Source organism: Eptesicus fuscus, chromosome 21 (assembly GCF_027574615.1).
Source record: "Eptesicus fuscus isolate TK198812 chromosome 21, DD_ASM_mEF_20220401, whole genome shotgun sequence".
Taxonomy (NCBI): Eukaryota; Metazoa; Chordata; class Mammalia; order Chiroptera; family Vespertilionidae; genus Eptesicus; species Eptesicus fuscus.
The window spans coordinates 37,622,703-37,637,045 of NC_072493.1; the positions used below are offsets into that span (position 1 = coordinate 37,622,703).

At 47.9% G+C, this 14,343-nt stretch overlaps 1 protein-coding gene across 1 annotated transcript; it reads right to left on the bottom strand.

Moving 5' to 3' along the window:
* On the bottom strand, positions 1 to 13,702 carry LOC103284293 (cytochrome P450 2B11). Its single transcript, XM_054711343.1, has 9 exons — positions 13,532 to 13,702; positions 10,015 to 10,177; positions 9,702 to 9,851; positions 7,406 to 7,566; positions 6,463 to 6,639; positions 5,758 to 5,899; positions 3,853 to 4,040; positions 3,544 to 3,685; positions 1 to 949 (listed from the first exon to the last, which is right to left on the bottom strand). Exons 1-9 carry the CDS (start codon positions 13,700 to 13,702, stop codon positions 768 to 770), a joined length of 1,476 nt encoding a protein of 491 aa, XP_054567318.1. The 3' UTR covers positions 1 to 767.
* Between the last annotated feature and the right edge of the window lie 641 nt (positions 13,703 to 14,343).

Below are 14,343 nucleotides of genomic sequence, written 5' to 3' on the forward strand. Positions count from 1 at the left end.
TAAAGATTTATTAAATTAAAAAAAAGAAAGAAGTCATTCACAAAAGGCCACATATATGATTTCCTTATAGGAATTATGTAGAAGAGGCAAATCCAGAAAGCACTAAATTACACTAGTAAAAATAGCTGATGTTTTTTGTCTCTGAGTTTCAGATTAATTTAAAAATATATGGATGGGAGGAGCTTTGATAAAATATTTGAGTTCTAGAGCTACAGAGACTGAGTGTGAATCTTGCGCCTGCACTCACTAACCATGTGACTTCAGACAACCGATGCCATTGTCCCGCCTCTGCATACTCATCTGTACAATGGACATGATTATTGTACCCACCACATGGGGCTACTGGGAATAGTATTCAAGCAAGATCATGTATGTACAGATCACGGAGCACAAGGAGTTGTTAAATGGAGGCTGTGGTTGTTCTAAGGAAGGGAGAAGTCACTCAGGGTAAGCAGTGGCCTACGGGGCAGAACCGCGGAGAGATCCTCAGCTGAGTGTTCCAATTTCTATACATACACCACGTCTGGAATTCTATTAACAGAGGAAAGGAGAACACCTCCTTGGGTCTTTGGAAGAGCTGCAGCATGATGGAAGGGGGCAGACTGCAGAATGGACTTTCTCGTGGAGGTGGCAACCAAGGAGGAAGGAGGAGACTGGCTTGTAGCAGATCTCTCAGATGCAGAACATGGGTAGAGTCAGGCAACATCCCTGCAGAGGTGGGAATACTTCATGACCCTGGGATCCTTTGTTCTCCTTCCTTCCTGTCCTCAGCGGGACAGGAATCGGATCTGGTACACTGGGGGCAGCTTGCCCACTCCACACTCCCGGGGTGTGAGGTCAATGTCCTCAGGGGCCACGGGACTGGCCACGGAGAAATTCTGGAGGATGGTGGTGAAGAAGAGGAATAATTCCGCACGGGCGATACCTTCGCCAAGACAAATGCGCTTCCCTGTGGGCACAGAAGATCAACAATGTGGACCTGGTGTGGATGCATATTCTTTTTGTTGTGTGTGTGTGTGTGTGTGCGCTGTGTGTGTGTGTTTTAAATATATCTTTATTGATTTCAAATAGAGGAAGGGAGATGGAGAAGGAGATAGAAACATAAATGATGAGAGAGAATCATTGATCAGCTGCCTCCTGCACAGCCCGTACTGGGATCAAGCCAACCTGGGCATGTGCCCTGACCAGGAATTGAACCGTGACCTCCTGGTTCATAGGTCAACGCTTAACCGCTGGCTGGGCTGGATGCATATTCTTTGCCCAAAGTCCAGACACCTGTGTCCATTGCAACTGGTTTGGATGGGACTAGCCTTTCACTTGTAATTCAGGGTGGACTTTTAGGGTGTCCCCAAAGCTCTAAAACCGTGTGCAGATCTTTGATGTATATCTTTCCAGGGGAGATTGTAGCTTCTGTTAGATTTCCAAAGGTTTGTTTGGCCTCACAGAGTCTAAGGACTATCATTGGATTGGATGTGTGGTTATGTGTGTGTGTGTGTGTGTGTGTGTGTGTGCGCGCACGCGTGCGCACGTGCATGCGCACCTCCACATGTATAGATGTGGGCATAGTTCCGACAACATTTGGAGAATTGTTTTTTTGTTTGTTTTGTTTTTTAAATTTTATTTTTAAAATATATTTTATTGATTTTTCACAGATAGAAAGGGAGAGGGATAGAGAGCTAGAAACATCGATGAGAGAGACACATCGACCAGCTGCCTCCTGCACACCCCCCACCAGGGATGTGCCTGCAACCAATGTACATGCCCTTGACCGAAATCGAACCCGGGACCTTTCAGTCTGCAGACCGACGCTCTATCCACTGAGCCAAACTGGCTTCGGCGGAGAATTGTTAATATTTGTAAAAATTCTTAGAAAAGCTCTGGCTGGTGTGGCTTGGTGATTAGAGTGTTCGTCTGCACACTGAAGAAGGGTCCAGGATTCGATTCCTTGTCAAGGGCATATACTTGGGTTGCAGGTTCAATCCTCAGCCCCAGTCAGGGCACCTGCGGGAGGCAGCCAATTGATCTGTCTCTTTCACATTGATGTTTCTCTCTTTCTCCTGCCCCAACTCCTTTGCACTCTCTCTAAAAATCAATGGAAAAAATAACCTCAGGTGAGGATTAACAAAATGAAAGAATTATTCAAAGAACTTCTGGTCCACACTAAGGATCCTATATGTGTAGATCATACTTGGTGTGTTTTTTCAGGTATGTGTGGTGTAGACTGTGGGGTGAATGTCTGGCACTGCATTCTATCTCTGGCACATGATTTTCTATCTCTGAATTATTTTCATTTACACTTGGCATTCAATATTATTTTATATTAGTTTCAAGTGTACAGCACAGTGGTTAGCGAGGAGTGACCAAACGATTGAGCAGCAGGCTGCATGGGGCGACCAGGCCAGCAGGAGGGGTTAGTGAGGGGCGACCAAACAATCAAACAGCAGGCTGCGTGGGGCGACCAGGCCAGCAGGGGGCAACCAGGCCAGTAGGGTGGGGCAGTGAGGGGCTACCAGGCCAGCAGGGGGGGGGCAGTTAGGGGCCATCAGGCAGGCAGGCAGGTGAGCAGTTAGGAGCTAGTGGTCCCGGATTGTGAGAGGGATGTCTGATGGGCGCAAACCGACATCCCCCATGGGGTCCTGGATTGGAGAAGGTGCATGCTGGGCTGAGGGGAGCCCCCCCCCTCCCTGTGCACAAATTTCATGCACCGGGCCTCTAGTAGGTTATACACCACTGGCTTGGAGAGAAATGAGGGTAAAGGGAGCCATAAAGGTCAGGCAGACACTGAGAGTCTCCTCCATTACGTCATTGGCTCCTAATCTGCAAGCTGACCACTTTGGAAAGGCCATTTCAATGATTGGGTTTCCAGGCATTTCCTAAACATTTCAAATCGTTGGACATTGTGCCTGTGTGGAGGTATCTGGGGAAGGGTTCGCATTTTTTGGCACACCTAGAAGTTAGGACACGTGAGCAAAAAATCTGCAGGGCAGGGCTCTGGCATGGTTCTTCTCCTGTAACTGGCTCCATGACCCACCTCATTCTAGAAGAGCCTGTTATCTCCCTCCCACTCTGTCCTTCCATCCTTGGGGCTGTCCTTTGGACCCCTCAGTAGACATTTGTCTCTAACACCTCTTTGGCTAAGCTTGTCTTTCTTTCTGCCCATGGCAGCTAACTGTTTTGTTTTGTTTTCTGTCTTCACATCCTGACAGATACTCTTTCTCTGTCTACGTGACTTGTCTGATGCATTATCTTCAGTCCCCAGTAAAGCGCTGGGCTCAGAGTATGCTGCTCAACAGATATCTTATACCGAGGTATAGAGAGGTTAACATACCTTCCCAAGGTCCAGCATTCCAAGGTGTGCCACTGGGCTGTGATCTCACCTTTTAAACCTCTTCTAGGGTTGTAGTGAATATGGGATGGGATAATGAAGGTAAAGCAGCTGGCATGTACTAACTGCTCCATAAACAAAAGCCTCTCCTTGATGTCTCAAGGAGGTGAAGACACCTGCACTCCGGTGTCTGGGAAGCAAGTGTGAATCCAGCTTACCTAGGGAGAAGGGCATAAAAGCTTCATTCTTCGTAAGTGCCCCATTGGCATCCAGAAAGTGGTTAGGGTTGAAGGTGTCTGGTGTGTCAAAGTAACGTGAGTCAAAGAGAGCGGAGTGCAGGATGGGATATACTTCAGTGTCCTGAGGAATGATCACAAGATAAAAAATATTGCCATTCCCTTCCCCACCCCACCCTGAAACACAACATGAAACAAGAAGCTCCAGTGATAAAACAAGAGGTCAAGTTTGGAGATTAAGAGAAAGCAGGATCCCACACAGGAGAGATGTGGTTGTCTGGCTGGCCTCACCTTTGGGATGATGTACCCTCGGAAGTTAGTGTCTTTGATGACCACGTGGGGCACACCAATAGGGATCAGGTCTCCGAATCTCTGAATCTCGTGGATGACTGCTTCAGTGTATGGCATTTTGGCCCGGTCATCAAGGGCTGGAGGGCGATGTGAGCCAATCACCTGATCAATCTCCTTGTGGACTTTCTCTGCACAGAAGAGTAAACCTTTTTTTAAAGGAGCATTTCAATCCGGCTGGCATAGCTCAGTGGTTGAGCATTGACCTATGAACCAGGGGGTCATGGTTCAATTCCTGATTAGAGCATATGCCCAGTTGCAGGCTCGATCTCCAGTGAGAGGTGTGCAGTGCAGGAGGCAGCTGATCAATGATTCTTTCTCATCATTGATGTTTCTGTCTCTCTCCCTCTCCCGTCCTCTCTCAAATCAATAAAAGTGTATTTGATGATGATGATGATGATGATAATCATAATAATAATGGACATTTCAGTAGGGACACTGCTTTCTATGGGCCAATCATAGCCCCTAGCTGATTTGGCTCAGTAGATAGAACATTGGCCTGTGGACTGACGCTGGTTTAATTCCTGTCAAGGGCACATGCCTGGCTTGTGGGTTCGATCCCCAGTAGGGGGTGTGCAGGAAGCAGCCAATCAATGATTCTATCTCATCATTGATGTTTCTATCTCTCTATCCCTCTCCCTTCCTCTCTGAAATAAAAAAAATAATAATAATAATTTTTTTAAAACTTACAGTAAAGTATTAAATCATTGACACTCCCCAAAACAATCAGCTTGGGGTGGGGGAGCAAAGAGGAAGCTAGAAGAATTCTCACTTTTTGAAATCTAATGAATGTTATAGATTCTTTCCCCCACATGCACAGGGAAACACACATGCACATGTGTGAGCACACACACACACACACACACACATCACATATCAGATTGAGAACTTGAGGCTATGTACCTGTCAAAATTTCTTCTCTGAGATGAGTGGGAAATGAACTAATATTTATCGTGTGTATTGTAAATGAGACACTGTGCTAGGTCCTCAGGGATATGACAATGAAATAGATCAATAGATTAACCCATGAATAATTGGGTAAATAAATGAATATATCAATCAACCAATTCATAAATAAAAAGACTGATGGATGGAAGAACATTATTTAATGCATGCATGTATTTACTTATCAATCAATAGATGAATAATTACCAATAGACAAATAAATAAATAAACCTAATTAACCAACAAATTACCTGAATAAATGGATGGCTAGATTTATGGAGGAATAATTGAATGAATAAATTAGTAGGAAAAGTAATAAATGGATGATAGTTTGATGACAGATGAATAAATGAAAGATGAATCAGTGAATTAATTGTGCAATTAATAAATGAAGGGGTAGAAGAGTTAAGAATGAATTGAAAGATTGACTGATGGAAGGATTAAGGAATGAAACCTAGTTCATAGGACAGATGGATGCATGCATGAATGAATGAGAGAGCCAATGAATCACGGCACATAGTTCACTCGATTACCCTTGTATCAAAGGATCAACAGGTAAATCAATTAATTCAAATAAAGTATGCTCTTAGGAAAATCATAGATAAAGAAATCTGAGCATACAGACCAACTAAAGCACAGACAGATGAATGGATGGGTGGATGGATGGATGGATGCATGGATGGATGAGTGAATTTTTAAAAGATCAATGAAAACAGGAGAACAGATTGACAGATTCTTCATCCACCCATCCAACAGGGCTGGCTTAGTTGGCAGCTCATTCAAACCTGCAGTGTTCCTGATTTCAGAGGGGAATGCTGCCTCTCTCATTTAGGCACTACCCCACTTCTGCAGCCAAAAAGGGATCGGAGGACTACCCAGATTGGCTGCCCCCACCCTGCCTACCTGCGATGTGGGGATATTTGAGCATTAGCAGGAATCCATAGCGGAGAGTGGTGCTGGTGGTCTCCGTGCCAGCAAAGAAGAGAGAGAGCACGGTGTTGAGGAGGTTCTGGTGGTGGAACTCGCTGTTTGGGTGGGACTTCTCCTGGGTCCAGAGGGGCGGGGTTCATTGGAATCAGGGGAGGCTGGAACCTTGCTGCATGCACGTATCAGGGTCCCCCCCCCCCCCTGTTTCTGGGTCTCTCACACCATCTGGTACATTTTACTTTTCTCTGTCCTCTTCATGTCCACCCATACATCCCTATCTCTGTCTCTCTTCACTCTGGCTCTGTTTCAAACCATCGCAACATCTCTTTGATGTGCTTGTCTCACTTCCTCTCCCAGCCTCTTTCTGCCTCTGTGGGTCTTTTCAGCTATAGCCCTATTGTTTGTCCCTTGTCCTTTATTTCTCTGATCTCTCTCTCTCTCTCTCTCTCTCTCTCTCTCTCTCTCTCTCTTCTCTCTCCCTCTCTCTTCTCCCCTCCCTCTCTCTATCCATCCCTCTCTGCCTCCTCCCTAGTTTCTCCTTCTTTCATCCCTCCTACATTTTCCTAATATCCCCTCTGCATCCTCTGTTCTTCCATCCTCCTCATTCCCCTCCCTTCTTCTCACTGCCCCCCATCTTTTCCTCCCTCCCCTCCCCTTTCGTTCCCCTCTCTCAAACCCCACTTTGTCCATGCGGAGCAGGTAGGTATCAATGAAGTCCCGGGGGGCGTTGGGGTCCAGGGTCTCCCTGTGCTTCTCCACGCTGTGGCCAATGAAGTCTTTGACTTCCTGCATGTTTCTGTAGATTTGCCTGTGTGTGCCAGGAAAGTACTTCAAGAAGTCAGAGAAGAGCTCAAACACCTGTGGGAGACAATGGGGCTGTAAGGTCCTCCTGGGGCTGAGCTAGTGGGTCAGAGGAAGAGACAACCCTCCTGGGCCCTAAAACCTCTGGTAGAGGGGAATCTCTTTCCTCCTCCTCCCCCTCCCCCTCCTCCTCCTCCTCCTCCTCCTCCTCCCCCTCCTCCTCCTCCTCCTCCTCCTCCTCCCCCTCCTCCTCCTCCTCCTCCTCCTCCTCCTCCTCCTCTTCCTCCTCCTCCTCCTCGTCCTCATCCTCCCCCTCGTCATCCTCCCCCTCGTCCTCCTCTTCCTCCTCCTCCTCCTCCTTCTCCTCCTCCTCCTCCTCCTCCTCCTCCTCCTCCTCCTCCTCCTCTTTCTTCTTCTTCTTCTTCTTCTTCTTCTTCTTCTTCTTCTTCTTCTTCTCTCTCTCTCTCTCTCTCTCTCTCTCTCTCTCTCTCTCTCTCTCTTATTCTTGTCAACTCTGCCTCTCAGGATCTCTTTATCTTTGCTCTTTTTTGTCTTGTTTTCTCTTTCTTCTCTCTTTCCCCTCCCTCTAATTCTCTGACTCTCTGTTTCTGCCTCCTCCATTACTCCTCCTTCTTTCTCTTCATCTCTCAGTCCTTATTTCACCATCTCTCTCTCCCTCCAGGTGTCTGTGGCCCTGTCTCTCCCTGTTGTCCTGCACATCTTCCAACTTTAAGCTGTATTTCTGGGGCCCCAAAGCAGATCACCACTTTCCCCTTTCCTGGATGTCCACCTCCTCCCCACCCTCCCTCACCCTCTCCCTGACCTGGCTGGAGAAGGAGCTGATGAGTGCGAACGACTGGTAGAACATGTCCAGAAGCCTCAGAAAATCAGGGTCTCTGTAGGCAAAGCGTTTTCCAAAGACAATGGAGCAGATGATGTTGGCAGTGATGGAGTGAAAGATTAAGGTGGGGTCCTGGAGGGCTCCTAGGAGGAGAAAGTGGCTGGTCAAGGGACACAGACTCAAATATCTGGGGAGCACTTGGCAGCTGCCCCATCTCTGTGTAACTGTCCTTCATTGCTCAGTAATGATAAAGAAAATAGGAATAATAACAGCTACCACTCACTAGCCCATATGATATGCCAGGCCCTAGTCTATTATTTTATTACTTTTTATTGTCACCTGAGGATATTTTTTTCCATTGACTTTATTTTTATAGAGAGTAGAGGGGATGGAGGAGGGGAAGAGGGAGAGAGGAACATCCATATGAGAGATACAGATTGATTGGTTGCCTCCCACACATGCCCTGCAACCGAGGTTTGGAATGGAACCTGAGACCAGGAATGGAACTTGATCAGGAATGGAACCTGAGACCCTTCAGTATGAGGGTCGATGCTCTAACCATTGAGCACTGGCCAGTGCTATTTTATTTAATTCTCACCTCGACCCTGTAAGGAAGGTGTAGTTCTGTTATTATCTCCATTTTATAGATGGGCAAACAGAGAAGTTAAGTAATTTGACCAGGGTTACCCAGCGACTCATCACTGGGGCCAGGATTCAGACCCAGGCAGCCCAGCTACAGAGGCTGTGTGGTTGGTCCCCTCTCAGGCCCCAGTTCTGACTGGGGGAGCAGGTACAACTAAGTCCCAGGGCCAGAGGGAGTGCAATGCAGGTGTTCAATCAATTGCATGTACAAATTTAAAAGCTCTGTTCTCCCTGCCCCTTTCTCTCTCTCCCCTTACTTCCTTTGTTCACCTCTACGGGTCTCTGGTCTTCAGGAAATTGTTCTGCACTTGTTAACTGATGTCTGCATAAGCTAGGCCAGCCCTGGGGAAGGGAGGGTGGGCTGTGAGCCCAGGAACGACAGATCACAGATTGTCAGGTCATCCTGTTGGTGCCATCTTCTCTGTGGGTCTCACCTGTCCATCTTCTCTTGTTCCTCTGCAGACCCTTTACTAAGCCTGTCTGTCTCTCTCACTTTCTCTGCCTTTTTCTTTTTGCCTCAAGGAGTCTCTTCCACTCACTCTGTGTCTTTCTCTTTGACTTGGTTCCTCCATCTCTGTCTCTGTCACCGTCTCTGTCTGCTTCAGTCTGTTTCCTCCTGTCTTTCTCTTAGTCCCTCTGTCTCTTTTCCTTTATTGTTCCTGTGTCTCTGCCTCTGCTTCTCCCTCCAAACCTCTATACTTTTATCTTTGAATCTCTTGAGAAAGGACCCTGTTACCTTTATATCTTATAAACATCAGTTTTAGGGAGAATCTAAAAACAACCGGAAGTGCTTCTCTGATAGCCCATCCAGCTGCAGAGCAGAAAACCCCACTGCCCTCACTGCCAGTTTGTCAGCAGTTCACTCAAGAAAAGGAAAACAGCCCTAACTGGTTTGTCTCAGTGGATAGAGTGTTATCCTGTGGACTGAGGGGTCCCAGGTTCGATTCCGGTCAAGGGCATGTACCTTGGTTGCGGGCACATCCCCAGTGGGGATTGTGCAGGAGGCAGCTGAATCGATGTTTCTCTCTCATCAGTGTTTCTAGCTCTCTGTCCATCTCCCTTCCTCTCTGTAAAAAAGTCAATAAAATATATTTTTTTTAAGAAAAAAAGAAAGAAAAGGAAAACAGTCCATTGTTTTCCAATGTCTGAAGTTCTTCCTTTTCTCTCTTTGCATTCCTTTATTTAAGTCCTGTTTTGCCTTTGATAGATACAATTAATCCATGAATCGGTTTCCTTGAACACAAGTAAATAGCCAGAAAAGGCCTAATATCTAAGTATATGGCCTGGCTGGTGTTGTTCAGTGGTTGAGTGTTGACCTATGAACCGGGAGGTAATAGTTCAATTCCAGATCAGGGCACATGCCCAGGTTTTGGGCTCAATCCCCAGTAGAGGGCGTGCAGATGACAGCCAATCAATGATTCTTTTTTCTCTCTCTCTCTCTCCCTTCTCCCTCTCCCTTCCTCTCTGAAATCAATAAAAATATCGTGTGTGTGTGTGTGTGTGTGTGTGTGTGTGTGTGTGTGTGTGTGTGTCTACTTCTCTTTCTCTGCCCAGTTACACCCTGCCTTTCTGTTGCCGTGTACCCTGATCCTCTCTATTACACCGTCTGTCTTTCCTTACCATCCCCCAGGCTCACCCTGGGATTTCCGAAGCTCCTCCACCAGACACTGTGCCTCCTCCTGAATCCGCTCCTCCACACTCCGCTTGCCCATCCCGAAGTCCCTCATGGTGGCCAGAGAAAATCGCCGAAGAGCCTTCCAACGTTCCCCGTTGGCAAACACCACACCTGTGGAGGCAGGCATGGGTTGCAGAGGAAGTTGGAAGGAGATTCTGGGTCCCTCTCCACCCTTATTCTGCCTTACCAGATTCAGCTGGCAATCGCCATCCTCCATTCCTTGCCCTCTCCCCCACCTCCCACCCTTTCCCCCTGGTGCCTTTCAGGCCCTTACCATATCCTTGAAAGACTTGATCAACAACAGCGATTTTCCCCCGGCCGGAGAAGGCCTCAGCTTGGTCCACCAGGGCCTCCCGGATGGCCTCTGTCCCATATAGTATGACCACAGGCCTGGGCCCCAGGTACACGGTGAAGACATCCCCGTATTTGTCTCGGAGCTGCCAAGCATACCCACACCCACAGGGTTAAGCCATTAAAACTCATATAGATTGGTAATTAGCCGGCACCCCAAAACCCTCCATCTGACTCTGCCTTTCTCCTTCCCAGGATCCAGCAACTAACAGAGTAACCCATGACCTAGCCAGGGACTGCGTGATTGATTGGTGCCCCGAGTAGTATAGGTGGTTAAATATCTCTAATATCACCCCTGCCCATAACCTTAAGTCTGGCCAGATTTCCCTGGCATCACAACTAAAGGATCACCCTTTTGTGACCCACTTCAACCTGCTGTCTGCATCCTGACACTTTCCCCAGAGAAATACCCTGAACAGCCCTACTATAGACAGGAAGAGAAAGTGATGGCCTTCTGGTGCTGATCACGAGACCTGAAAAAAAATCATAACCTCAGTACAGCCACTTTGGAAACTGCTCAGTGGTATTTACTGAAGCTGAACATTCACATGTATACTCCGTGACTCATCAACTGAATTTCAGGTACAGGTCCCAAAATGTGTACTTGTGTTCACCGAAATACAGGACCAGGAGACTGAAACCTTATTAATACAATGCTCATCACCATCCATATGGGTCCATACCATGGAATGCTAAACAGCAGTGAAAAGAACATACTACTGTAACACCCAACAACATGAATGAGCCTCACAGGCATAATGCTGAGCAAAATTAGACACAAAAGAGTCCATACATGATAATTCTATTTATATGAAGTTGAAAAACAGATAACATGAACCTTGGTCTCAGGATAGTGGGAAGGTAGAGACTGGATGGGGATGTGAGTAGGGTATCTGGGGATGGTCCATGTTGTTCCTTATCTGCACGCGTATTGTGTGAGTGTTTTTGAGAAAATTCACCGAGCTGAACACTTATGATTTGTGCACTGCTTCGGGTGATGTTAAACAGTAAAAAGTTGACTTACAGCCCTAGCCGGTTTGGCTCAGTGGCTAGAGCATTGGCTTGTGGACTGAAGGGTCCCAGGTTTGATTCTGGTCAAGGGCACATGCCTGAGTTGTGAGCTTGATCTCCAGTAGGGGGCACGCAGGAGGCAGCCAATCAATGACTTTCTCATCATTGATGTTTCTATCTCTCTCCCCCTCTCCCTTCCTCTCTGAAATCAATAAAAATACATTTTTTAAAAAGTTGACTTACAATTGTAAAAGTTTAAGTTTTTGTGATTTTTATGAAAAATATCTCACATTGATCTCTGCAAAACCTCCTCACTGGTCTCTCTACTCCCACTCTTTTCCCATCTACAATCATTTCATCACCTATCCCTCCCTCCCCTGATGCATGAGTAATCCTATTAAAATGTAAATTAATACCACTGACCTGCTCCATCCAAATCCTCCAGTGCTCCCACCTCATTGAGAATAAAAGCTGAAGTCTCCACCATGGTCCACATAGCCTCATCACCCCTCTGCGTCTCCCCCGACTGGCCCCTTGCTCACTCAGATCCCACCTCCACGTTGTCCCTCAAGATGCTGAACTTGCTCATTCTTCAGGGTTCTGGCACCTGCCTCTCTCTGATGTCTCTTCCTGCCTCTTTCTGTGTCTCTGCCCAGAAACAAAGCAGGATTGAGCCTTTTCCTCACAACTCAATCTAAAGTAGTTTTAATCATAGCTCTTGTCTACCTTATGTGTTTATTTCCTTATTTGTATGCTCTGTCCAGTGCTACACCTAGAACATCCCCGATACACAGAAGGTGCCAGGAATCTACTATTTAATGAGTGAATAAATAAATGAGTGGATCAAAGGAGCTGCCATTTAATGAGCATTTACTATACACCAGGCTCTATGCAATACCCCATCTCATCCTCACCGTTTTACGAGGGACACATTTTTATTGTCACTGTATCGTTGTACAGAAGAGGAAACTGAGACTCAATGAGTAACAGTTGAATCTGGAACATGAGTCCAAGCCTGACTCCAGAAGGACTTGGGCGCATGTAGGGGAAGGGAGGAGAAGCAGTGTCACCTTCCCCAACCCATCCCATCATGGCACCCACTGGCTCATTCTCTCTCTCTCTCTCTCTCTCTCTCTCTCTCTCTCTCTCTCTCTCTCTCTCTCCACGAGGATCATGAACACCTAAGAGGATTCTTGGAAGGTCCATGTAAGAGCTTCGGGGATCTGCAACTCTTAAAATGTTTGCAATGGTGTGTGTGGATATTGGGAGGGAGCCTAAAGGTTTAATGAGATTCTCAAGAAATTTAGTGATTCCCAAACTGTTCACAGCTTCAGCCTCTGAGGGCACTGAGATGAGGGCCCTCCCTGCTGGACCCAAGCTTCCCCTCTGTGAAGCCCAGCTGTGTGGCTGTGGACAGGGCCTTCTCCAAGCCAAGCCTCACTGTCCTCATCGCTAAGATGGGTTAGCACCTCACCTAGCCCACAGGATCGTTGTGAGACCTGGTGAGTTCCCACAACAAGATAGGCAAACCCCAGCCACATCATTCTGAATGAAGAAACTGAGTCCGGGAATGTATGGGAAAGCATGCTACCCTGTGGTACATTGAAGACAATGAGAACTAAATCACACATACTTGGGGCTTCCACATATGTGATCAAACTCTCTCTGTTAAAAGCAAAGCTAATGACAAGCCCAAGATTCAGGAGTGTGATCACCGTCCTGGGGGCGGGGCGGGGGGAGGGGGGTCATGGCGCACGGGCAGGGGGGTGCATGGGAGACGGACTATAAGGCAGGAGGCAGCTGGAAGTCACTGTCGGTGCTCCTGCTCTCCCATTGGGAGGTGGGTTCATGGGGCAGATTACATTACTAATAACTACATAGATACAAAACACAAAGTCATGCCTGGGAAGCGGTGATGCCGAGCCCAGTACATCCTCCATAGTGTCAGCTGTTAGGCATAGCACATTCATGTGCATTATTGGTAAGCCCTCTGTGCCTGGCCTCCTGCTCCCTTCCTCCTCCCCTGTCCTGGTGCTGATATGGACCAGTCTTTCCTTTTCTTTTGTCCACAGAGGAGAAACCTATTTGACTAATGACACTGCCCCCTTTTCTCTCTCACTGGGCGGGGGAGGGTTGGCAGGCACCCAGGAACTTGGCAGAAGGTGACAAAAGGTGGGAAATGCTACACCCAGGGCTCATTCCCAGACGCCTCTTCATCCCCACTTGCCCACTCCAGAGACAGTGGCACACAATTCCCAGGGAACAAGACGTCTCTGACCACCATCTACCGTGCTTCAGCTGCCTGCCTCGTACTCACCAACCTCACACTCCCCACCCCTGAGCCTGGAAGGATCCTTGCTCCCTCTAGTAAGTGATCCCCAAGTACGGAGACGGGAAGCCCCTCTCCAACCCGTCCACCTGCACCTCACCCTCTGGAAGGATTTGAGTAGGCCTCCTCTGTCCATCTGCAGAAGGTTCCCGAAGAAGGGCAGGGGACGGGGGCCTGGCGGAAGGTGGCCACGTGCCTTTGGGTGGCCCCTGGCCAGGAGAATCACGAGTCCTGTGACGAGAGCAAGGAGGAGGAGGACGCTGAGCTCCATGGTCCCAATCTGACTGCCTTCCAGCCCACTGCAGTCTCAACTCGGGCCTTTTATCCTGATCCCGCCTCCCCACCCAGTTGTGTAACTTCATCCCTTCCCCGCCTCCCCGCTGTCCTTGACGTTGAAAGAGAGGTTCTAATGGGCCCACACTTCCAGTCCAGTTAGCTAGCTTTCTCCCGACCTCAGCAGCCGCTCCCCAGATGCTGGCAGAGACACGGCGGTGGTTACAAAGGTCAGCATGAGTGCTCGTGAGAGCTCACGTGTGTTCATTTTGTGGGTACAGGTGAGCATGCACTGTCTACTTGTTGTGCCCTCGTTTGTGTGTTTATGCTTGCATGTCTGCCCATGCCTGCTTGCATCTGTGTGCACTGGTATGGTCTTTTATGTGAAGGGGTACCTGTATTGATGTGCGTGTGTGGGTGTGTTTTGTGTATGCGTCTGCGTGTGCTTTTGAACTATTTTGCGTGTGCACAGGCTTACATGCATTTCTATGGATTCATATGTGAAGGGGTGTTTGCATGGTGCTGGTGGTGTGTGTCCCTACAAACACAGGGATGAGTTTGTGCACCTTCTCATCCCTGTGTTTGTAGGGCCTTTAGGTGCTCAATGCTCAGTGTCTGTCTCCAGACCCCTTCCTTCGC

What these genes read in the sequence shown, in the direction of transcription:
- LOC103284293 (XM_054711343.1), bottom strand. Translation starts at nt 13,702, where the DNA reads ATGGAGCTCAGCGTCCTCCTCCTCCTTGCTCTCGTCACAGGACTCGTG. An exon ending in TCAAGTCTTTCAAGGATATG is followed by an intron (nt 9,852 to 10,014) that starts GTAAGGGCCTGA and finishes CTGCCTCCACAG; the next exon opens with GTGTGGTGTTTGCCAACGGG. An exon ending in GAGGGTACATCATCCCAAAG is followed by an intron (nt 3,686 to 3,852) that starts GTGAGGCCAGCC and finishes ATCATTCCTCAG; the next exon opens with GACACTGAAGTATATCCCAT.